The sequence below is a fragment of the Oryzias latipes genome, chromosome 20, assembly GCF_002234675.1.
Source record: "Oryzias latipes chromosome 20, ASM223467v1".
In the NCBI taxonomy this organism is placed as follows: domain Eukaryota; kingdom Metazoa; phylum Chordata; class Actinopteri; order Beloniformes; family Adrianichthyidae; genus Oryzias; species Oryzias latipes.
In genome coordinates, this window is record NC_019878.2 from 11,850,457 (window position 1) to 11,868,890 (window position 18,434).

The 18,434-nt window shown below is 43.1% G+C and overlaps 1 protein-coding gene across 1 annotated transcript; it reads right to left on the reverse strand.

Annotated features, from left to right (window-relative positions):
• Positions 1-159: 159 nt before the first annotated feature.
• LOC101156926 (cyclic nucleotide-gated cation channel beta-3-like) lies at positions 160-17,525 on the reverse strand. The gene is made up of 17 exons (XM_023950351.1): positions 17,099-17,525; positions 16,783-16,837; positions 14,047-14,230; positions 11,514-11,674; positions 10,899-11,413; positions 10,773-10,823; positions 10,613-10,699; positions 10,447-10,511; positions 4,338-4,460; positions 3,544-3,685; positions 3,116-3,275; positions 2,903-3,000; positions 2,739-2,822; positions 2,497-2,615; positions 2,241-2,393; positions 701-851; positions 160-602 (listed from the first exon to the last, which is right to left on the reverse strand). Exons 1-17 carry the CDS (start codon positions 17,192-17,194, stop codon positions 579-581), a joined length of 2,268 nt encoding a protein of 755 aa, XP_023806119.1. The 5' UTR covers positions 17,195-17,525; the 3' UTR covers positions 160-578.
• Positions 17,526-18,434: the final 909 nt, after the last annotated feature.

Consider the following 18,434-nt stretch of genomic DNA (forward strand, 5'->3'; position numbering starts at 1 on the left):
GTCAGAGCAACTGCAATTTATTATTCAGAATGGATAGTTTTTTGTTAATATAGATGGCATCAATTATGAAATGTTGGGGGCTCACATTGCTCACAACACTGTTGGTTTAAAATTAAAACATTCTGACATAAGTGTTCAGGAAAAAAAGTTTGATCCACACATTTTTAACATGATATAATTGTAATGTAAAGAATTAAATGTTAACAATTTTGGCATTTTTTAAATACAGAAAGTAGTCATTAAAAAAAAACAGAACAACAATAGATTTGTTATTCTTGCCATACAGTTCGGAAAATTTCATCATTTCAAACCGTCGTGAAATGAGCAGGAAAGTCCTTTCTACTGCCTCTAGTGGAATGATGAAGCACTACAGAGCAGAAAACATGGATTAATTTATAAATAATGAATTATTTAAGGGAAGTTTGGATCATGCTAATGAGATAAAGAACACAAAAATGTATGAATCAAATATAATATGAAAGTTTGTATAGGGTTAAATAGTAACAAAACATACAGTTTGTAAAAAAAAAACACAAGCTGTACTCCCAAAAAGGAGTTAAATAAATCAAACCAAGTTCTCAGTTTTGATTTTGAGCAGAAGCCTGTGAAGAAGGAAAGACAAAATGAAAAAGAATCAAATGGTTTATAAGGACCTCATCTGACTCCTAGATGACAGCAAATGAGTGTTAATGAATCCTACCTTGACTTTATCGATCAGTGTCTTGTTAATGGTTCCTCCGAAAGCTCGCAGAAATTTAGGAGTTTGGGGTTTTTCTCCAAACAGTGCCAGTCCTTTCTTCTTGTCTTCTTCTGCTTTGGCAGCTGCTGGTCCTTTGGCCTTCATTAGTTTCCTACACAAACAGGACATTTCCAAAAAACATAGAGAAAAATTCAAAATAATAATGTTTTTACCATTATTATTATTATTATTTTAACCTGATAGTCTTTGTTATAGTCTACATCAGGGCTGGCCAACCCTGGTCCTTAGGGGCCTCAACCCTGCCTGTTTTCCAGCTCTCTCTGCGCTGGTTGATGCTGACAACTTGAATCAGGTGTGGTCAGTGACTCACTTGAGTCGACTAAGCAGCTGCAAACTTTGGTTACTGGAAATAGGCTGGGTTGTGGCTCTTGAGGACCTGGGTTGGCCAGCAAAAATGGGCAAATTTCCACCACTTTTACAGATGTTAGATAGGAATTAGATCAGCGCTCATGGAAAGCCACTTTAGAAGAACCCACTGTCTAAACCATTTTTGGGAGTTTTAGCTGTGTGTTTGGGTCATTTTCTGATTGGAAGATCCATGACCTGTGGCTGAGTTTTCTGACACTTGGTAAGATGCCCCAGAAGGCCTTGATTGTTTTAGGATTTTGTCAAACCCTACACAGATTCAACACACATTGTGCCATGGAAGCAGCCCCAGATCATGATCAAGCCCCCTCCATGTTTCACAGGAGCAGTATTTTGATCTCATTGTACTTCATTTTTCAATCCACATGTTCAAAAGGTTTCCTAAAAGTACCATCATTTTTGGGTGGGCCTTGTTTTAATAGTTTTCTTTTTAAATAATTGAACATCAGTTCAATTACAGTTTTTTTGTGGGTTTGACTTTTATCATTAGAAGGGTCCCAACAATGTTGTCCACTTTTATATGTGCCACAAGCATCAAGAGTCTAGAGTTTGTTTTTATGAAATTACAGTTGAACCAATTTTGTGGCACAAAGATGGTTGAAGAGGGAGAAGAGCGGACACGTTGAATTGGGTTTGCTGGACAGATGGAGCTAGGTGTCATCAGTAAAGCAATGGAACTAAATTTTGAATTTGTGGAAAATATTACGGAAGGATATGGGTAGAAAGGCTTCAGGACAGAGCCCTGAGGCACACCTGAAGTGCAGGGGAGGGCTGGGAGTAGAGGGTTTCAAGCGGGATGAACAAAGTTCGGCCTAAGAGGTCAGTCGTTGTTTATTTTTATGGGAGCTGTTTCTGTGCTGTGTTGGGGTTGGAACTGGAAGAGCCCATAGGGGATGTTATGAGTGAGTTGAGTATGGTTCTGTTCTTTCCTTTCCAGGAAAAAAAAAAGGTTAGCAAAACCACAAGCTTTGTCTTTGTCATGTGTAGCAGTATTTGGGCAGTTTAACATTGAAGCATAATTCTTTTTTTTATGGTAAAGATATTATACAACCCAAATGCCATCACTTTAATGACATGAGTTCAAAAATAATGTTGTCTTGAGTCCTGTACTCACCGGCCCTTCCTGGCTAACACCTTCTGGGATTCTGGGTAATGGACAAGAATGTCAAACAAGTCCTTCTTCTCCAGGACAAAAAGGTTAGCAAAACCATAAGCTTTGACGTTAGCCGTCCTCCTGTTTCCTCCATCTTTGGAAGACTGCAACAGACTAAAATCAAAATATTTCAGTATTTCTGAAAGAGCTCTCATTTAGAAAATCAGAAATAAGCAAATAATGTAAACACTTATCGCATATCAATAATTTGTTTTACCTGATTTCTCCAAACACACATCCAGCTTTTAGAGTGACAAACACAATGCTGTTGTCAGGTCCGCCAACCACCTGCACTGCTCCACTTTTGATGATATACATTTCTTTACCGATATCGCCCTGCATAAACATAAAACATTCAAGCAAAGATTTGCTAATCATCTTGAGTCTAGACAGGAGACAGTACTCACATTTAAAATCCCAAATCCATCATTTAAATCCAGGATAAGATCATTGACTCACCTTCTTCACAACAAAGTCTCCAGGTAGATAGATGATGGACTTGAGCCGCAGTAACATGTCCACCAACATCTGCTGGTCACAGCCCTGAAGAAACACGAAAAGACATTTGGCAAACTGATCGCCATTGTTGAGGAGTCAACAGGCTATTATTCTTAATCCCACACCTTGAAAAGGTCAATCTTCTGAAATGTTGCAAGGTTAACGTCCACAGCAATGGCGGTTCTCATGACCAGGGGCATCTTATCCAGCAACTCTGACTCATCTATACATTAAAGTAGAACAGAAAACATTGTGTTCTTAAAAAGGGGACTTCTTAATACGTAAACTTTGATAAGTCCATCTTGGTATGAAACACTTTGTCAGATGTGTGCACTGACCTAGCATGCCCTGAGCATCCCATGTGTACGTGTACCAGGTGCGGACTCGGTTCTGCACCAAGGGGGGAATGTGGTTGTTCACCATGTAGGCTACGGTGTTGTCCATAGAAGCTCTAAAGTAGGTCTGTCCTGCTGTAGCCGCACCAATGACATCTCTCATCTGCGCCAGCATGGTGAAAAAGAAACTACAGTAAGCAGGAGATCTCCATTGTGTGACTAAGTTAGCATATTTTAGTTCTTACTGGGTTTTCTGACACTGCTGACTCCACAGGGAACCAATAATCTACTACGTACCACTAGAGTATGTGGGGCCTTGTCAAATGAGTGTAAGAACGCTCTTTAAAAGGGACAGTTACTACACATACGAGATCCAAACAGACTAAGGACATTGGGTCTCCAACTAACTCTACAGTCTATTCCCATGTTACCTGTCCAATCAAACTTGAGAACACAAAGACCCCCGTGAAAAAGTTAGTCATCTGAAAGGTAATCTCAAAGACGGTGTGGGGTTCATTAAGGCCCCCAATGTTGATCAGACTGCGCACAGCAAAGTAATAACAACGTAGATACCTGGAGAGGTAAGAGGACAGTGCGAGAATGCATTAGTGGTTTTCATAAGGTACACTAAACGCGGACGCCCTTGTTCGGCCAATAGTTACACTTGAACAGATTGGAGCACTCTTGGGGTACTTTGAATCAGTAATTTCAAGCGTGACTCCTTTTGTGTTTTGCTTGTAAATTCAGTAAAATTCATTCACCTGAGAAGAATAAGACTTTGCCACAAGAAAGAAGCTACCTGGGCAAGAATGATGGACATAAAGAATGCCCCGAAAAGGTAGTTGATCATCTGAAAGATCTGTCCAAACATGGAGTCTGGAACAGGCAACTCAGCAATCATCAGCAGGGACTTCTCTGCATAGAAGAAGCAGCTGAGGTAGCTGCAGCACCAGCACACATGAAACATATGACAGACAGTAAATGTAGGACTTTTAAGCTCATGCTCTGTTGACTGTAACAATGACACATGATCATTGATGTGACAAAGTTTGGCAGGAGTCTAACTTTAGTAGACATTTATTTTTCCAAGTTTGGCAAAGGAATTCTCTTTGTTCTGTGTTCTGCTCACATGGTTTCAGTAGAAATATTTGGTACAAAGGTTTAACACTTTGCACAATTCCCCAAACTCAGAAAAGATGCTTGAACTGAGAACACATGTACTTACGCACTACCTAAGCCAGAATAAACCCATTTCGTCCCCCCGATGCCTTGGTACTCAGAGGCCACATAGTAGCAACAGGCGTTGAGGTGAAGCATGAAGAGGAGATATCCAATAGTGCGGATAACTCTGAGATGAAATGAAAAATGATGGTTTACATTTAATGTTCATTTTTGAGAATATAAAAAAATTCTACATTTAAGAATAAGGACATAAATGCATACCATATAAGATATAACTTGAGAATACAATTTGCCAAGTCTGTGGTTAGTTGGTTGAAGCCTTAGTCACATGCATCCGTTCTGTAAAACTGATCAAACTATCCCTTTTGAGACTAAACTCCAGTGGCCTCCAGTGATCGCTGTCTGAAGGTCCAGTCCAAATCAAACTTCGAGGCACTTTGGTGAGGAGACCCTCTAGGCCTCGTGCTGCTAACTGTTGTCCTGATAACAGCCAACTTTATTTATCTAAACTAACAGTTGAACTTTATTGTTTTCTTTAGATTGTAATTTTTCCCTTAACCCTTGTGCTATCCTAGATGACCCCACCCTTACATTGACGTGTTCTCCCTACCATGACAAAGGTGGATAAAGGTGGAAAGATTCCATGTAATGCATGGACACCAGTGAAGATCACAAATCATTGAAGAAAAAAGGTTCAGAGCACAGTCTAGTGGGTCTAGATGACCCAACTCCCAATGTTAAAGTGCCTAGGATAGCACAAGGGTTACACTGACACTGAAACTAAATTACTTTGCTCATCATTCACACACCTTCATACACAGAAACACACTTGAATTAAACTTGTTTATCATTGTTTATATTTTCGTTATTGAAGTTTATGCTTTCAATCCATTTTTAGTATAAAATTGATTTTCCATTATGAAAGGCGGTGCCCCTGTACAAGACAACGTCAAATTCCCCGTGGAATTAGACACCTCACACGTTACAATCCTCAAAGTTTAGATGACTCCAGTTAAAGTGGATACATGTCAAGAAGAGGGTAAATGAAGACACAGCAACACTTATATAAAAATGAAACTCACAGTCCTTTCATCTAAACTGACAACAGCGTTTCTAACAGTTTTTTTTAAATAAACTGACCTTTTTTCAATTTTAGATAAAATGGATCACAAGATTTTTTCGTAAAATTCCTTAATTCATATTCGTCATATTTTTATTTCTATTTTTATCCTGATCTATTTTTTTTAAACTAAATGTAAAACATTTTTTCCAGACATTATTTAAGTAAACTGAAATTCAGTTGTTTTTTAATCTATTAAAATCTTGGAAATGAGTTCCTTTGAAAAAAAGAACTGTCACCGACAATTTGAAGGTTTTGTTTTGTGTAGTTTATGTACTCAAAGTCGAAGATTATTCTCCATTTTAGAGCAAATATGACATTGCCTGAAGTGTATTTTTACTACATTCCATTAGATTTATAGAGATCACAAATTAGAAAATATTCATTCTTTTATTTTTGGGAACAGACCGCGCATATATATATATTTTTTTTGTTAAGCTAATGTAAGTTACACATGCTTATGACATATGAGTGATGCTGTCGTACGGTGCCCTTGTGCCCCACTCTAGTCGATAGGGAGATGTCATACTGGCTCCTCACTGACTGCACATGAGTGCTGCGTGCACAGGATCATGCGGAAGTGAAACTAGAACATCCACACAATCTACACTGTCATTTTTCAAACAGTACCAGTCAAGGCTGATGTTCACCAGCCTGTCTGCGAGGCATCTCTGTTGCGTTGTGTTGACACCAAAATATATATATTTTTATTATATTATAATTATATTATAATATATTATTAATTAATTGGAATCTTTACATTGCCTCTGTCCTGTGTCAGCGTCTCGCCGCACCGCAACGCAAGCTTTACGCAGGAGTTTTATTTCTAGACCGTACGCGTGTCAATGTTGTCATAAAAAGCTTGCAAGCAGGTACGGGTGTCTAAATAAAAACTTCCTCCGTACTTTCTACACTGACCAAAAATATAAACGCAACACTTTTGTTATTGCTCCCATTTTTTATGGTATGAACTCAAAGATGTGAAACATTTTCCACATACACAAAATAACCAGTTCTCTGAAATATTGTTTACAAATCTGTCTAAATCTGTGAAAGTGAGCACTTCTCCTTTGCCAAGACAATCCATCCCACCTCGCAGGTGTGCCATATCAAGATGCGGATTAGACAGCATGATTATTGCACAGGTGTGCCTTAGACTGGCCACAAGAAAAGGCCACTCTGAAATCTTCAGTTTTATTTTATTGAGGGGGTCAGAGGACTCAGACAAACAGTCAGTCTCTGGTGTGACCACCATTTGCCTCATGAAGTGCGACACATCTCCTTCGCATAGAGTTGATCAGGTTGTCTGTTGTGGCCTGTGGAATGTTGGTCCACTCTTCTTCAATGGCTGTGCAAAGTTGCTGGATATTGGCAGGAACTGGAACACGCTGTCGTATACGCCGACCGAGAGCATCCCAAACATGCTCAATGGGTGACATATCCGGTGAGTATGCTGGCCATGCAAGAACTGGGATGTTTTCAGCTTCCAAGAATTGTGTACAGATCCTTGCAACATGTGGCCATGCATTATCATGCTGCAACATGAGGTGATGTTGTCGGATGTACGGCACAACAACAGGTCCCAGGATCTCGTCACGATATCTCTGTGCATTCAAAATGCCATCAATGAAATGCACCTGTGTTCTTCGCCCATAACATAAGCCTGCCCATACCATAACCCCACCACCACCATGGGCTACCCGATCCACAACATTGATATCCGAAAACCGCTCACCCACACAACGCCACACACGCAGTCTGCCATCTGCCCTGAACAGTGTAAACCGGGATTCATCCGTGAAGAAAACACCTCTCCAACGTGCCAGACGCCATCGCATGTGATCATTTGCCCACTCAAGTCGGTTACGACGACGAACTGGAGTGAGGTCGAGACCTCGATGAGGACGACGAGCATGCAGATGAGCTTCCCTGAGACGGTTTCTGACAGTTTGTGCAGAAATTCTGTGGTTATGCAAACCGATTGTTTCAGCAGCTGTCCGAGTGGCTGGTCTCAGACGATCTTGGAGGTGGACATGTTGGATGTGGAGGTCTTGGGCTGGTGTGGTAACACGTGGTCTGCGGTTGTGAGGCCGGTTGGATGTGCTGCCAAATTCTCGGAAACGCCTTTGGAGAGGCCTTATGGTGGAGAAATGGACATTCAATTCCCTAGCAACAGCTCTGGTGGACATTCCTGCTATCAGCATGCCAATTGCCCGCTCTCTCAAAACTTGCGACATCTGTGGTATTGTGCTGTGTGATACAACTGAAGATTTCAGAGTGGCCTTTTCTTGTGGCCAGTCTAAGGCACACCTGTGCAATAATCATGCTGTCTAATCCGCATCTTGATATGGCACACCTGTGAGGTGGGATGGATTGTCTTGGCAAAGGAGAAGTGCTCACTATCACAGATTTAGATTTGTGAGCAATATTTCAGAGAACTGGTTATTTTGTGTATGTGGAAAATGTTTCACATCTTTGAGTTCATACCATAAAAAATGGGAGCAATAACAAAAGTGTTGCGTTTATATTTTTGGTCAGTGTAAATAAAACTCAATAAAAAAGGTTTTTATTATTGAGGTGACGTGCCCACACAATTACGGACGTTAACACAGCAGATATCACCGTAAAGTTTAATATTGGCAGTAAAAAACGAGAGCGGGATGAACAACTCGACATGGGGGTGACAGGACAAATCAAACCACTCCTCAGGGAGCCGGGGGGGAGTGGGGACGGACTGGAGACACAACAGAGTCACTGTAAACTAACTGTCGGTTGTGAGATAGCCTCCCCAAGCAATGCAACGGACACAAACAGTGTGCCATTATCACTTGAACAGCACTAACAGTGAAAAAAATGAGAAATCTTTACGACACACTAACGTCTTACCTACTTGACCCTTGTCTTCTTTCTCTTTCGGCTTTTCCCATCAGGGGTCGCCACAGCGAATCATCGTTTTCCACCTCACTCTATCATGGACATCTTCTACCCTAACATTAGCCAACTTCATGTCCTCTGTCAAGACATCCATATATCTCCTCTTTGGCCGTCCTCTTGCCCTCCTGCCAGGCAGCTCCATCTCCAACATCCTTCTACCAATATATCCACTATCCCTCCTCTGAACATGTCCAAACCATCTCAGTCTGGCTTCTCTGACTTTGTCGCTAACACAGGCAACATGAGCCGTCCCTCTGATGTACTCGTTCCTTATCCTGTCTAACCTGGTCACTCCTAAGGAGAACCTCAACATCTTCATCTCCGCTACCTCCATCTCAGCCTCTTGTCTCTGTCTCACTGCTACCGTCTCTAACCCATAGAGCAGAGCTGGTCTCACCACTGTCTTGTACACCTTTCCTTTGAGTCTTGCTGACACTCTTCTGTCACACAACACTCCTGACACTTTCCTCCACCCGCTCCAACCTGCCTGCACTCGCCTCTTCACCTCTTTTCCACACTCCCCATCACACTGAACTGTTGACCCCAAGTACTTAAACTCCTGCACCTTCTTCACCTCAGCTCCCTGTAACCTAACGCTTCTACCTTGATCCCTCTCGTTCAGACACATGTATTCTGTCTTACTACGACTGACCTTCATGCCTCTTCTTTCCAGAGCAAACCTCCACCTCTCTAGCTGTTCCTCCACCTGCTCTCTACTCTCACTGCAGATTACAATGTCATCCGCAAACATCATTGTCCAGGGAGATTCCTGTCTTACCTCGTCTGTCAGCCTGTCCATCAGCATAGCAAACAAAAAAGGACTCAAAGCTGATCCTTGGTGTAGTCCCACCTCCACCTTGAACTCCTCTGTCTGACCTACAGCACATCTCACCATCGTCATACTTCTCTCATACATGTCCTGAACTACTCTGACATACTTCTCTGCCACTCCAGACGACCTCATACAGTACCACAGCTCCTCCCTCGGCACCCTGTCATACGCCTTCTCTAAATCTACGAACACACAATGCAGCTCCTTCTGACCATCTCTGTACTTTTCCATCAACATTCTCAAAGCAAAAATGGCATCAGTGGTGCTCTTACGGGGCATGAAACCATACTGCTGCTCACAAATCTCCACCTTCTTCCTAAGCCTGGCTTCCACTACTCTTTCCCACAGCTTCATTGTGTGGCTCATCAACTTTATTCCTCTATAGTTGCTGCAGTTCTGCGTGTCACCCTTGTTCTTAAAGATCGGAACCAGAACGCTTCTCCTCCATTCCTCAGGCATCTTCTCACTCTCTAGAATCCTATTGAAAAAACTCGTTAGAAATTCCACTGCTGTCTCTCCTAAGCACTTCCATACCTCCACAGGTACGTCATCAGGACCAACGGCCTTTCCGCTCTTCATCCTTTTCAGAGCCTTCCTAACCTCATCCTTTCCAATCTCTGCTACTTCCTGCTCCACAACAACCACATCTTCCTCCCTTCTTTCCCTGTCATTTTCCACGTTCATCAGCTCCTCAAAATACTCCTTCCATCTTTTCTGTACACTCTCCTGGGTTGTTAGCACCTTTCCGTCTCTGTCCTTAATCACCCTTATCTGTTGCACGTCCTTCCCATCTCTGTCTCTCTGTCTGGCTAGCCTGAACAAGTCCTTTTCTCCTTCCTTTGTGTCTAACCTGTCATATAGCTCATCGTAAGCTTTCTGTTTGGCCTTTGCCATCTCTCTCTTCACTCTACGCTGCGCTTCCTTGTACTCCTGTCTACCTTCCTCAGTCCTTTCTACATCCCACTTCCTTTTAGCCAACCTCTTCCTCTGGACGCATTCCTGTACTTCCTCATTCCACCACCAAGTGTCTTTACCATCTTGACCCTTGTATATTTTATAAAAGTTTACTATGCCCATAGAAAAAAATGTGAATGAACACTGACTGAGTGAAGCATGAAGCATTTATGACCCCTACAATTCACGTTTGCTCTTTTTTCGCCTTAATCTAGTCGTTAAAGCAGTTGTGACTAAGGCTTTAGTTTGACATTCTGTTTGAGTGCCTGTTCATGACAGAAAAAACAAAATGACATTCACAGTTAGATGTACCTCCAGATGTAAGCCTTGGCCATGATGCTTTCCAGGCGATCACTGAACTCAAAGAACGTGTCCACCTGCAGAATGAAAGACGTATCATCTACAGTGAAACCTGAAAGAGCAGTTCCAGTGCTGCGTGACTGTGCAATAGGGAGCGTTCGATCACCAGTGACCTCACCTTCAGTATTCTATTGGCTCTGAAAACAGATTTGAATCCAAACTGTGCGTACAACAAGTCAAACGGCAGAACGGACACCACGTCTGCCTGTTGAGACAAATGTGTAAGGTAAGTGGTGTCAGATTTGTGGTCCGATTTTACTGAACTTCATGAACAATACCAGGCATCGCTCAGAGTCTCTGTAGTGCTTCTTTGTCATGGAACGGTCTTTCTAAAGGAAAATAATAAAAATGTAACCAAGCTTTATTTAATTTGTCCTCCATAACAGTTGGAGGTCCATACTCACTATAATGTCGCCTCCTTTGACAAACTGTTTGCGAGGCTGAAACAAGATGGCGTCTGTGGCGTAGATGAGGTCAGCCACGACGTCGAAAGCGAACCAGTACGGGATGGCGGCCTCAGTGTGATACGGAAAACACAGCCGGGCGGTGACAAACCAGGTGTTGTAATTGAAAGCCAGAGTCACCACACTCAACCAGGCGATGTAGCGGCGATCAGTGAAAGGATCGATGGTGTGTCCCACCACTGAGTCCATTCTGTCCTCCAGCGGTTTCAGCATAAAGTCCACAGAGGACCAATAAGCTGCAATTAACTTTGTCTTTAAAGGCACCTTTATCTTCTTCTCCTCTTCTTTCCTTTTCTCCTCTTCCTCCTTCTTCTTCTGCTCGTTTTCTATCTTTTTCTTCTCCTGCTCCTCCTTCTTCTTCTTGTCTGCCTCCTCCTTCTTTATCCGCTCCTCCTCAGCGACTCTGGCCCTTTCCTCTATCACTTTGGCATACTCTTCTTTCTGAAGCAGTGGCGCTAAAAGGACATTATGACAACTCAATGTTTAAAAGGTTATATACAGTACTGTTGTTAGTGCTGGTTAAAGCTTTGGAGTGAATGGGGTGTTGGTACTCACTGACAGGAGGGGTTATCTCAGGGGATGAAGCATACTGATCAATCACTTTCTCCCTGTAGATTTTCCGTCTTTCTTTTATTTTTGTGATTATGGATCTGAGCTGATCGTCTGAATATCTGTTGATGACGATGGGCGGAAGTGGAGGGGGAGCTTCTTCCTGTCTGAAAAACAAAGATGGGTTCAATATGCTAATAAGAGTTAAACATTTGGGTGGTCAGTGGTTAAAAGTATTTCCTTATATAGCAATTTTCTACCAACGTTACGACTAAAAACGTTTTATGGTACGTTCACACTGGATTTGAGTGACTGCTTTATGAAAACTGTATGTAAACTCTATGTATGTTCAAAACTCTTTCATTCACGAGTTGGTATGCAGGTTTTTAAGTCAGTTTTTGGGCTACATGCAAAAAAAGAGCAGCTACTGAAAACATGTTTAACCCTTGTGCTCTCTTAGATGACCCCTCCCTTACATTGACGTGTTCTCCCTACCATGACAAAGATGGATAAAGGTGGAAAGATTTCATGTAATCCATGGACACCAGTGAAGATCACAAATCATTGAAGAAAAAAGGTTCAACACACTGTCTAGTGGGTCTAGATGACCCAACTCCCAATGTTAAAGTGCCTGATTGGAGGAGGTTTAGACAACATCAGGATCTATATTTGCTGTTATTAAAGCTAAGGAAAAAAGTGAAAGGACTAAAGCAACATTCTTTCTGAATACCTGAAAAGTCTTAAGCTACGATTCTGGCAGCTGTAGCTGGATGATTAGAGTTTACATTTATAAACTTTTAACAGGAATAGTTACAGATTCCTTGATTTACATTTTGGCCCTGCATCCACACCTGAAGTGTACTTCAAAACAGGATCTATGAAAATCTAGATGGGGTAGACATATTTATTTAGGAAAAAACATGAGAAGGATGAAAAGCTAAATAGTGTTGGAAACCAGTGGTTCAGCAAACTTGAAGCCTAAAAAAATTATTTGCAATTGAAAACATACCCAGATAAAAATACAATATGATATTTCTTGGAAGAAAACAAAACGTGTGGCCAAAATGTGTCTGTTCCGCCCCCTTGTGGCTCAAAATGATAACACAACTGACAGAAATGTTTAGTTTTTGTGTTCAGTCAGCACATCTTAAAGGTAAAATAAGAAAAATGTAAGCATCAGGACAAATAATTTTTTAATTAGGTGTCACATGGTATGTCTTTTTTAAGTCCAAAACAATGGTATTTTATTTATTAATTACTGTTCCCTAATAGGATGAACCTTTTTATTTACAGTTCAGTGTCTGCTGTTTTTGATAAGGTGAAGTCTTTCTTGTTGTGAATACCACCTCTGATTGCATTGACTTGAAGTGCTGATATGTTGTCAGTGCTAATCATCCCTGAAATCTGCCACCTCTTACCGCACTAATGTGTCTATTCAATCCAGATCACTGTCTTATCGTGTAAAACAGGAGGACACAGTCTGCTGCTTTGCATTACATGGATTGTTGTTCACATTTCAGCATATCCCTTCAGGGGTCACGCACAGTTTCGCACAGGTGGTTTGGCAAAGATTTGGGCTGCGGACCGGCACAGGGCCACCCAGACTTAGGCCTCCTTGTGGCTACATAGGTAGGCAGTAGCGTGAAGGGTATTGTTCAAGGCTGACCCTCTCCACGCCTTTGCATTATATAAATTACAGTTTGCATTTCTGTTGTAGGGTACATTTGTTGCCCTGTAACAGACTGGCCACCTGTTCAGGGTGTACTCCACCTTTGCCCAACTGCAGATCCCCCTGACCCCGACATAGATTTATTCTTCACACCAACACTATAAAAGACAAGCTGAGGTGCGTAAAGAATTTTAATACATATCAAAAAGGTCATGTTTAAGTTGCCCTTCATGAATGCAGAGTGAAAAGCAAACTTTCATCAAAGAAAAAAGAAATGCAGATAAATTTAAGGTGGATCATTAGATCATTGCATCCTCTATTTAAAACAATTATCGGCTCAGAGTTCGAGTTTAAACAGGTGGTGCTCCACTGCCCTCAGATTACCTCGGACCTCGTTACAATCTCCCAACTACGTCAATGACCAAACTATGGCTTCACCGTCAAATATTTATAATCCACTCGTGCATGTCACATTTTGAAATCTGACTTTCTCACTGAGATGATTAACAGTAGCTGTTGCTTGTTACCTCTATGGCTGTCATGGCTGAGCCAGAAGAAGCCCCGATGAGCTTCTTATGCTTGAAGAGCCGCAAATCTTTTAATCCCTTTTCAGGTCATTCCTCAGTTAATGCACATGCTGCAATGGAGGATAAGGCTTTGGGAGGCCGTGTTCACCTGTGACAGCTTTCTCTGTCTCTCCAGCAACTTATAAGACGATCTGATTTATCAGCTGATGATGCTTTCACTGTTCATAGCCCCAACACGCACAACAATGATAAGTTAAACTGATAACCTTCAGTACTATTAATTTCAGTAAGTAGATGAGCATTGCAGAAACAAAAAAATAAGCAGCGTGATTGGAGGCCTTACCCCTCAGGACCAGCTTGGTCGGGGTTAGCTGGAGCTGGGGCAGCGGTCGGAGCTGCAGCTGGTGCCGGAGCGGGGGCCGGAGCTGCAGTTGATGCCGGAGCGGGGGCCGGAGCGGCAGCTGGTGCCGGAGCGGGGGCCGGAGCTGCAGCTGGTGCCGGAAAGGGTGCCGGAGCTGCAGCTGGGGCTGGACAGGAACAATAAAAAAAAAAACGTTCTGTTTGTGATCTACTGAAAAAGATAATATTTCATTTTTTTTTTTTTTTTTTTTTTTTTTTTTTTAACTTGTCCTGTCCAACAGCTGGGCAGACAGACGAGAGCTGAGGGCCTCTTGTGTTGGACATATTTTGCTTTAACAAGAGGGGTTATTAATCTTCTGACAAACCAAAGGTATGTCTGAATAAACCCCTTTTGTAATTGAGGCCAAACTTTATTAATTTCAATCATGTCTGAAAATCTTTGGTGTTGGACCGGACGGAAAAGGAAAGAGGGGAAGAAGAGAGAGGGACGCTAGAGAGAGGGGGGGGTAGGGGGTGATAATAGGAGGGGAAGGGGGATAAGACCATGAAGCAGCATACAGCAACAAGTTTACTGGTTGTTAATCATTATGGTAAGGTTCAAATGCAGTACAAAAAGGGCGGGGCCTGTCCACACACACACTCAAATGTTATAAACACACCTGCTAGCTGCAAAAATGTCCACCTGTCGACATGTACACAAAACAGATAGTGTTCACACGCATACTTATGCCTGATAACCAATTAGTGTGTAATATTTCAGTCATTCAGTCATGCAAGCTATTAGTGCAAAGGTGAGCTAACACCAGTGCTCAGGTGAGGTTTTATGTTCTTCTAAAATGGATGGTGGAACGTGAAAAGAAGGAGGGAGAGTGCCCAGCCATCCCCACCCCAAGACCCCCACCGCAGCAGCAGCGGCAGCCGGAGTCCCCCCAACGCCACACGGGAACCGGCAGGGAACAACCGCCGCCCGGGCGACCAAGCCCGCCACCCAGGCCAGGGCCAGCAGGGCCGCCGCAAGGCCCCCAGAGCCAGAGGCCAGGGAAGCACGGAGGGAAAGAGAGCGCCGCCCCAGCCCAACCAGGAGAGCAGCCCCCCCGCCGCGCCGGGACAACCCAACGCAGAGCCCCACCGGAGAAGGACGCCCACAGCCCCAAACGAGCACCCCACCACCACCCAGGAGTTCCGGGCATCCCCCCGCCCCAACCCCAGGTACGAGCCAGGACCCCCCAAGGGAGACCCGCTCCGAACTCCAGGCAACCATCCTCCCGGCCCACGGTTGGTCCAGGGAGGAGCGAGGCAGGGGGCCCGCCGCCCCCGCCCAGGAGGGGGGAACCCCGGGGAAAAAAAGAGGGCCCACAAGGGGTGTTATAAATATGGCCCGACCAGGCTCGGCCACAGTTGGAAATTTGGCGGGGCCCAGCACCCAGGAGCAAGGACCAGAACCCACCCCCCAGGGACCAGACACCCCCGGCTCAGATGTAATGTGAACTCGCGCGGAGAGTGCACCGCCGGGCCCAGGAAGCCGGCACCCCGGGGACACGGCCGCCGTTGCAAAGGGGGGCCCGCACCCCCCACCAGGGAAGAGGCAGGGGACAGACGGACCCAGGTCCCACCTTCCTTGCAAATTGTGTGTGCGTGTATGTGTGTTTGAGATGGTGTGTGTGTGCATGTGTGTGTGTTTATGTTGGGATGTATATATTGAGGGGGGAGGGGTGTGTGTACTAAGGGGGGTGCAGTTAAAATTGGCGGGTAGGGCACTAAGGGGACATCTCCTGATTACTCACAGTGACGTCCCCTCACCCTCCCCACCAAGGGGCCCTAAATGTCTAAGGTGCGGTTAAAATTGGCGGGTAGGGTGCTAGGAGGACATCCGCTGCTTGCTGGCCCTACATGTCTAAGGTGCGGTTAAAATTGGCGGGTAGGGTGCTAGGAGGACATCCGCTGCTTGCTGGCAGTGATGTCCAAGCACCCCCCCTACCAAGGGCCCTACATGAAAAGATAATATTTCTACTGAATTTCATATTTAAACTTGTTATAATTATTCTCGTTTTAAATTGTTGTGCCAAAAAAGCAGCCTCTTTAAACTTCCAAGTGTTGCGGCAGAACTTAAATATATGTGTTCTTGAGTTATTTTAAAAATAATTCAGTGTAGATGTCCTATCTCTTCAGAAGGAGAATGCCTTCTGAAGCTTGTAAAACCGTCTTAATACCCTTTGGTGTCTTCTCTGTAGCACTCATTGTGTTAATAAAAAAAAGGAAATAGTAATTAATATAATACAAAATGCATCAGAACGGTATTACACTTGCATGAACAACGAATGAAAAGCCGTATGAGCAGATCAAACTTTTAGTGATGTTACTACAAGTGAACTTAGAATGCAAAAGAGGTCGCAACACAGAAAATTTAAAAGTGCATTTGCAAAATAGTTCATTCTTTTATCGAGCGTGGGTCACTCTGCACTGCTGTGCATGCCTTTTGCTCTGCAAAGGCAATTAGGTGTCCTTTATTTATGATCAATATGTCTGCCTCGAGCTGTCTGGAGCTTCCAGATATTCAGCAGCTTTTGCTTCAAAATATGACACAAACAGACGGCTAGTAAGAGTCTGCAGAAGACGGCACAAAAAACACCCCAAAAATGTTGAAACCGACGCAATTGCAGAAATACATGCACCCTCTTTTTACGCAGTGGTAAAAACAGTAATTATGGAATTGAATTACCTGGAAGTTTGTCCTCCTTCTTGGCTTCATTCTCTTTATCAGCTGGTTTCTCTTCCTGCATGACAAACAAATATTTCCCCCAGAGTCAAAGCTTGGCTCCATTAGTAAGACATTTTAATGTTGGGGGTGGGTTAAGGAATTGTGAATTTAGATTTGACAAATTAACCATCTGTCTAGTAGGCACTTCTGAAAATAAGCTTTGCTGAATTGCAAATGATTCTACTGTAAAGGTTTGCAGAGGAGATTTCCTGCTTTTCTTCCTATTTGGAGGTACCCCAAATGAACAAAAGGATATTTCATTTAGAGCAAGTCTTACCTTAGCTGGAGGAGCTGGGTCAGGGTCTTTTTTGGCGGTTCCAGAGTCTGCTGGCACCTGGGGCCCTTTGAAAAGTCCTATTAACTTGGAAAACATGTCCAGAAGCCTAAAAGCACATCTGTTGTCTCACTGGTTCCTTGCAAAAGATCACTGAAGGAATATCTCAAGAGCTAAATGATCACTGCTCTGACCTCACCCTCCCTTCTTACTTGGCCCACCGTCTCTTGTCCACCTGCTCCGAAGCGGCGTGTCCTCATATTCAGGCTGACCCAGAGCGTATTAGTGCATTTAGCAGCACTAATACGCTCACATAGAGAATAGTCCGCAGCATCACCAGCGACGAGTAAACCCATTGCTATCTCAGCTAAGATCCAAATAGGCTTATGGGTGACCACTATAGCAGTGAGGGCAACCTAAACAGAGTATGTGTGGAAATGCAAAGACAACCTGACACCTCTTACTTAAAGACCCACTCCAAGGGAAACTTTGTTTTTTTGTGTTTTTAAAGTGTTCTTGTGGCATTTTTCCTTTGTAAAAGCTTGTAGTATAGACCTAGGAGCTTTTCCAAATTGGTGATGCATCCACTTGAAGACGAGACCCATGTACGTCTTTGTTTTCCTCATCTGAGTTGGCATCTGGCTCCAAAACATATAGCATAACTTAAACTCCCACTAACTGTCACGTCCCTAGATGTGTGAAATTTGTTCTCTACATTTGACCCATCCCCTGTGTGCGAATGGTGAGCTGCAGTCACAGTAACCGTTTTTATGGCATTTAGAGTAAAATAGCAAAGTAAGAAGGTGAGGGGCTGGCTGTAGACCTTCAGGTTCCCCTAGGGTCTTATTAAGTCTTGAAATTATTGAATGGCGGTGGAAATAATACCTTCAAAAGCATTTAAAAAGTCTTGAATGAACTGAAACTTATGGTTCGTGCTGAATGAAATTTTATATTTTCTTTCAACCACAATTATTTTGATCAAAAGTATAAATTGAGTGAAAACAGTGGCAGAACCAATCGTTATTCACCGATACGCTGGATATCCACCAATTGTTTAAAAAAAGAATAAGAACAAGATGTGCACCAAAGCAGTGGTCCCCAACCTTTTTTAGGCCACAGACTGGTTTAATGTCATGCAATATTTTCACGGACCGGTCGTGGCAGAGGTTGCCATTTAATAGTTTTTAGCTTTCGGTTTTTGAAAAACCTATTTTTCAAATGAAAATGCATGTATGAATGTATCTTACTTAGCCGCTCTTGACATGTTATATTCCTCATCACATGTCGGTGGAGGGCACTGAAAGACCTTTCACAACCCCAAGGGAAGGGAAAATGTCCT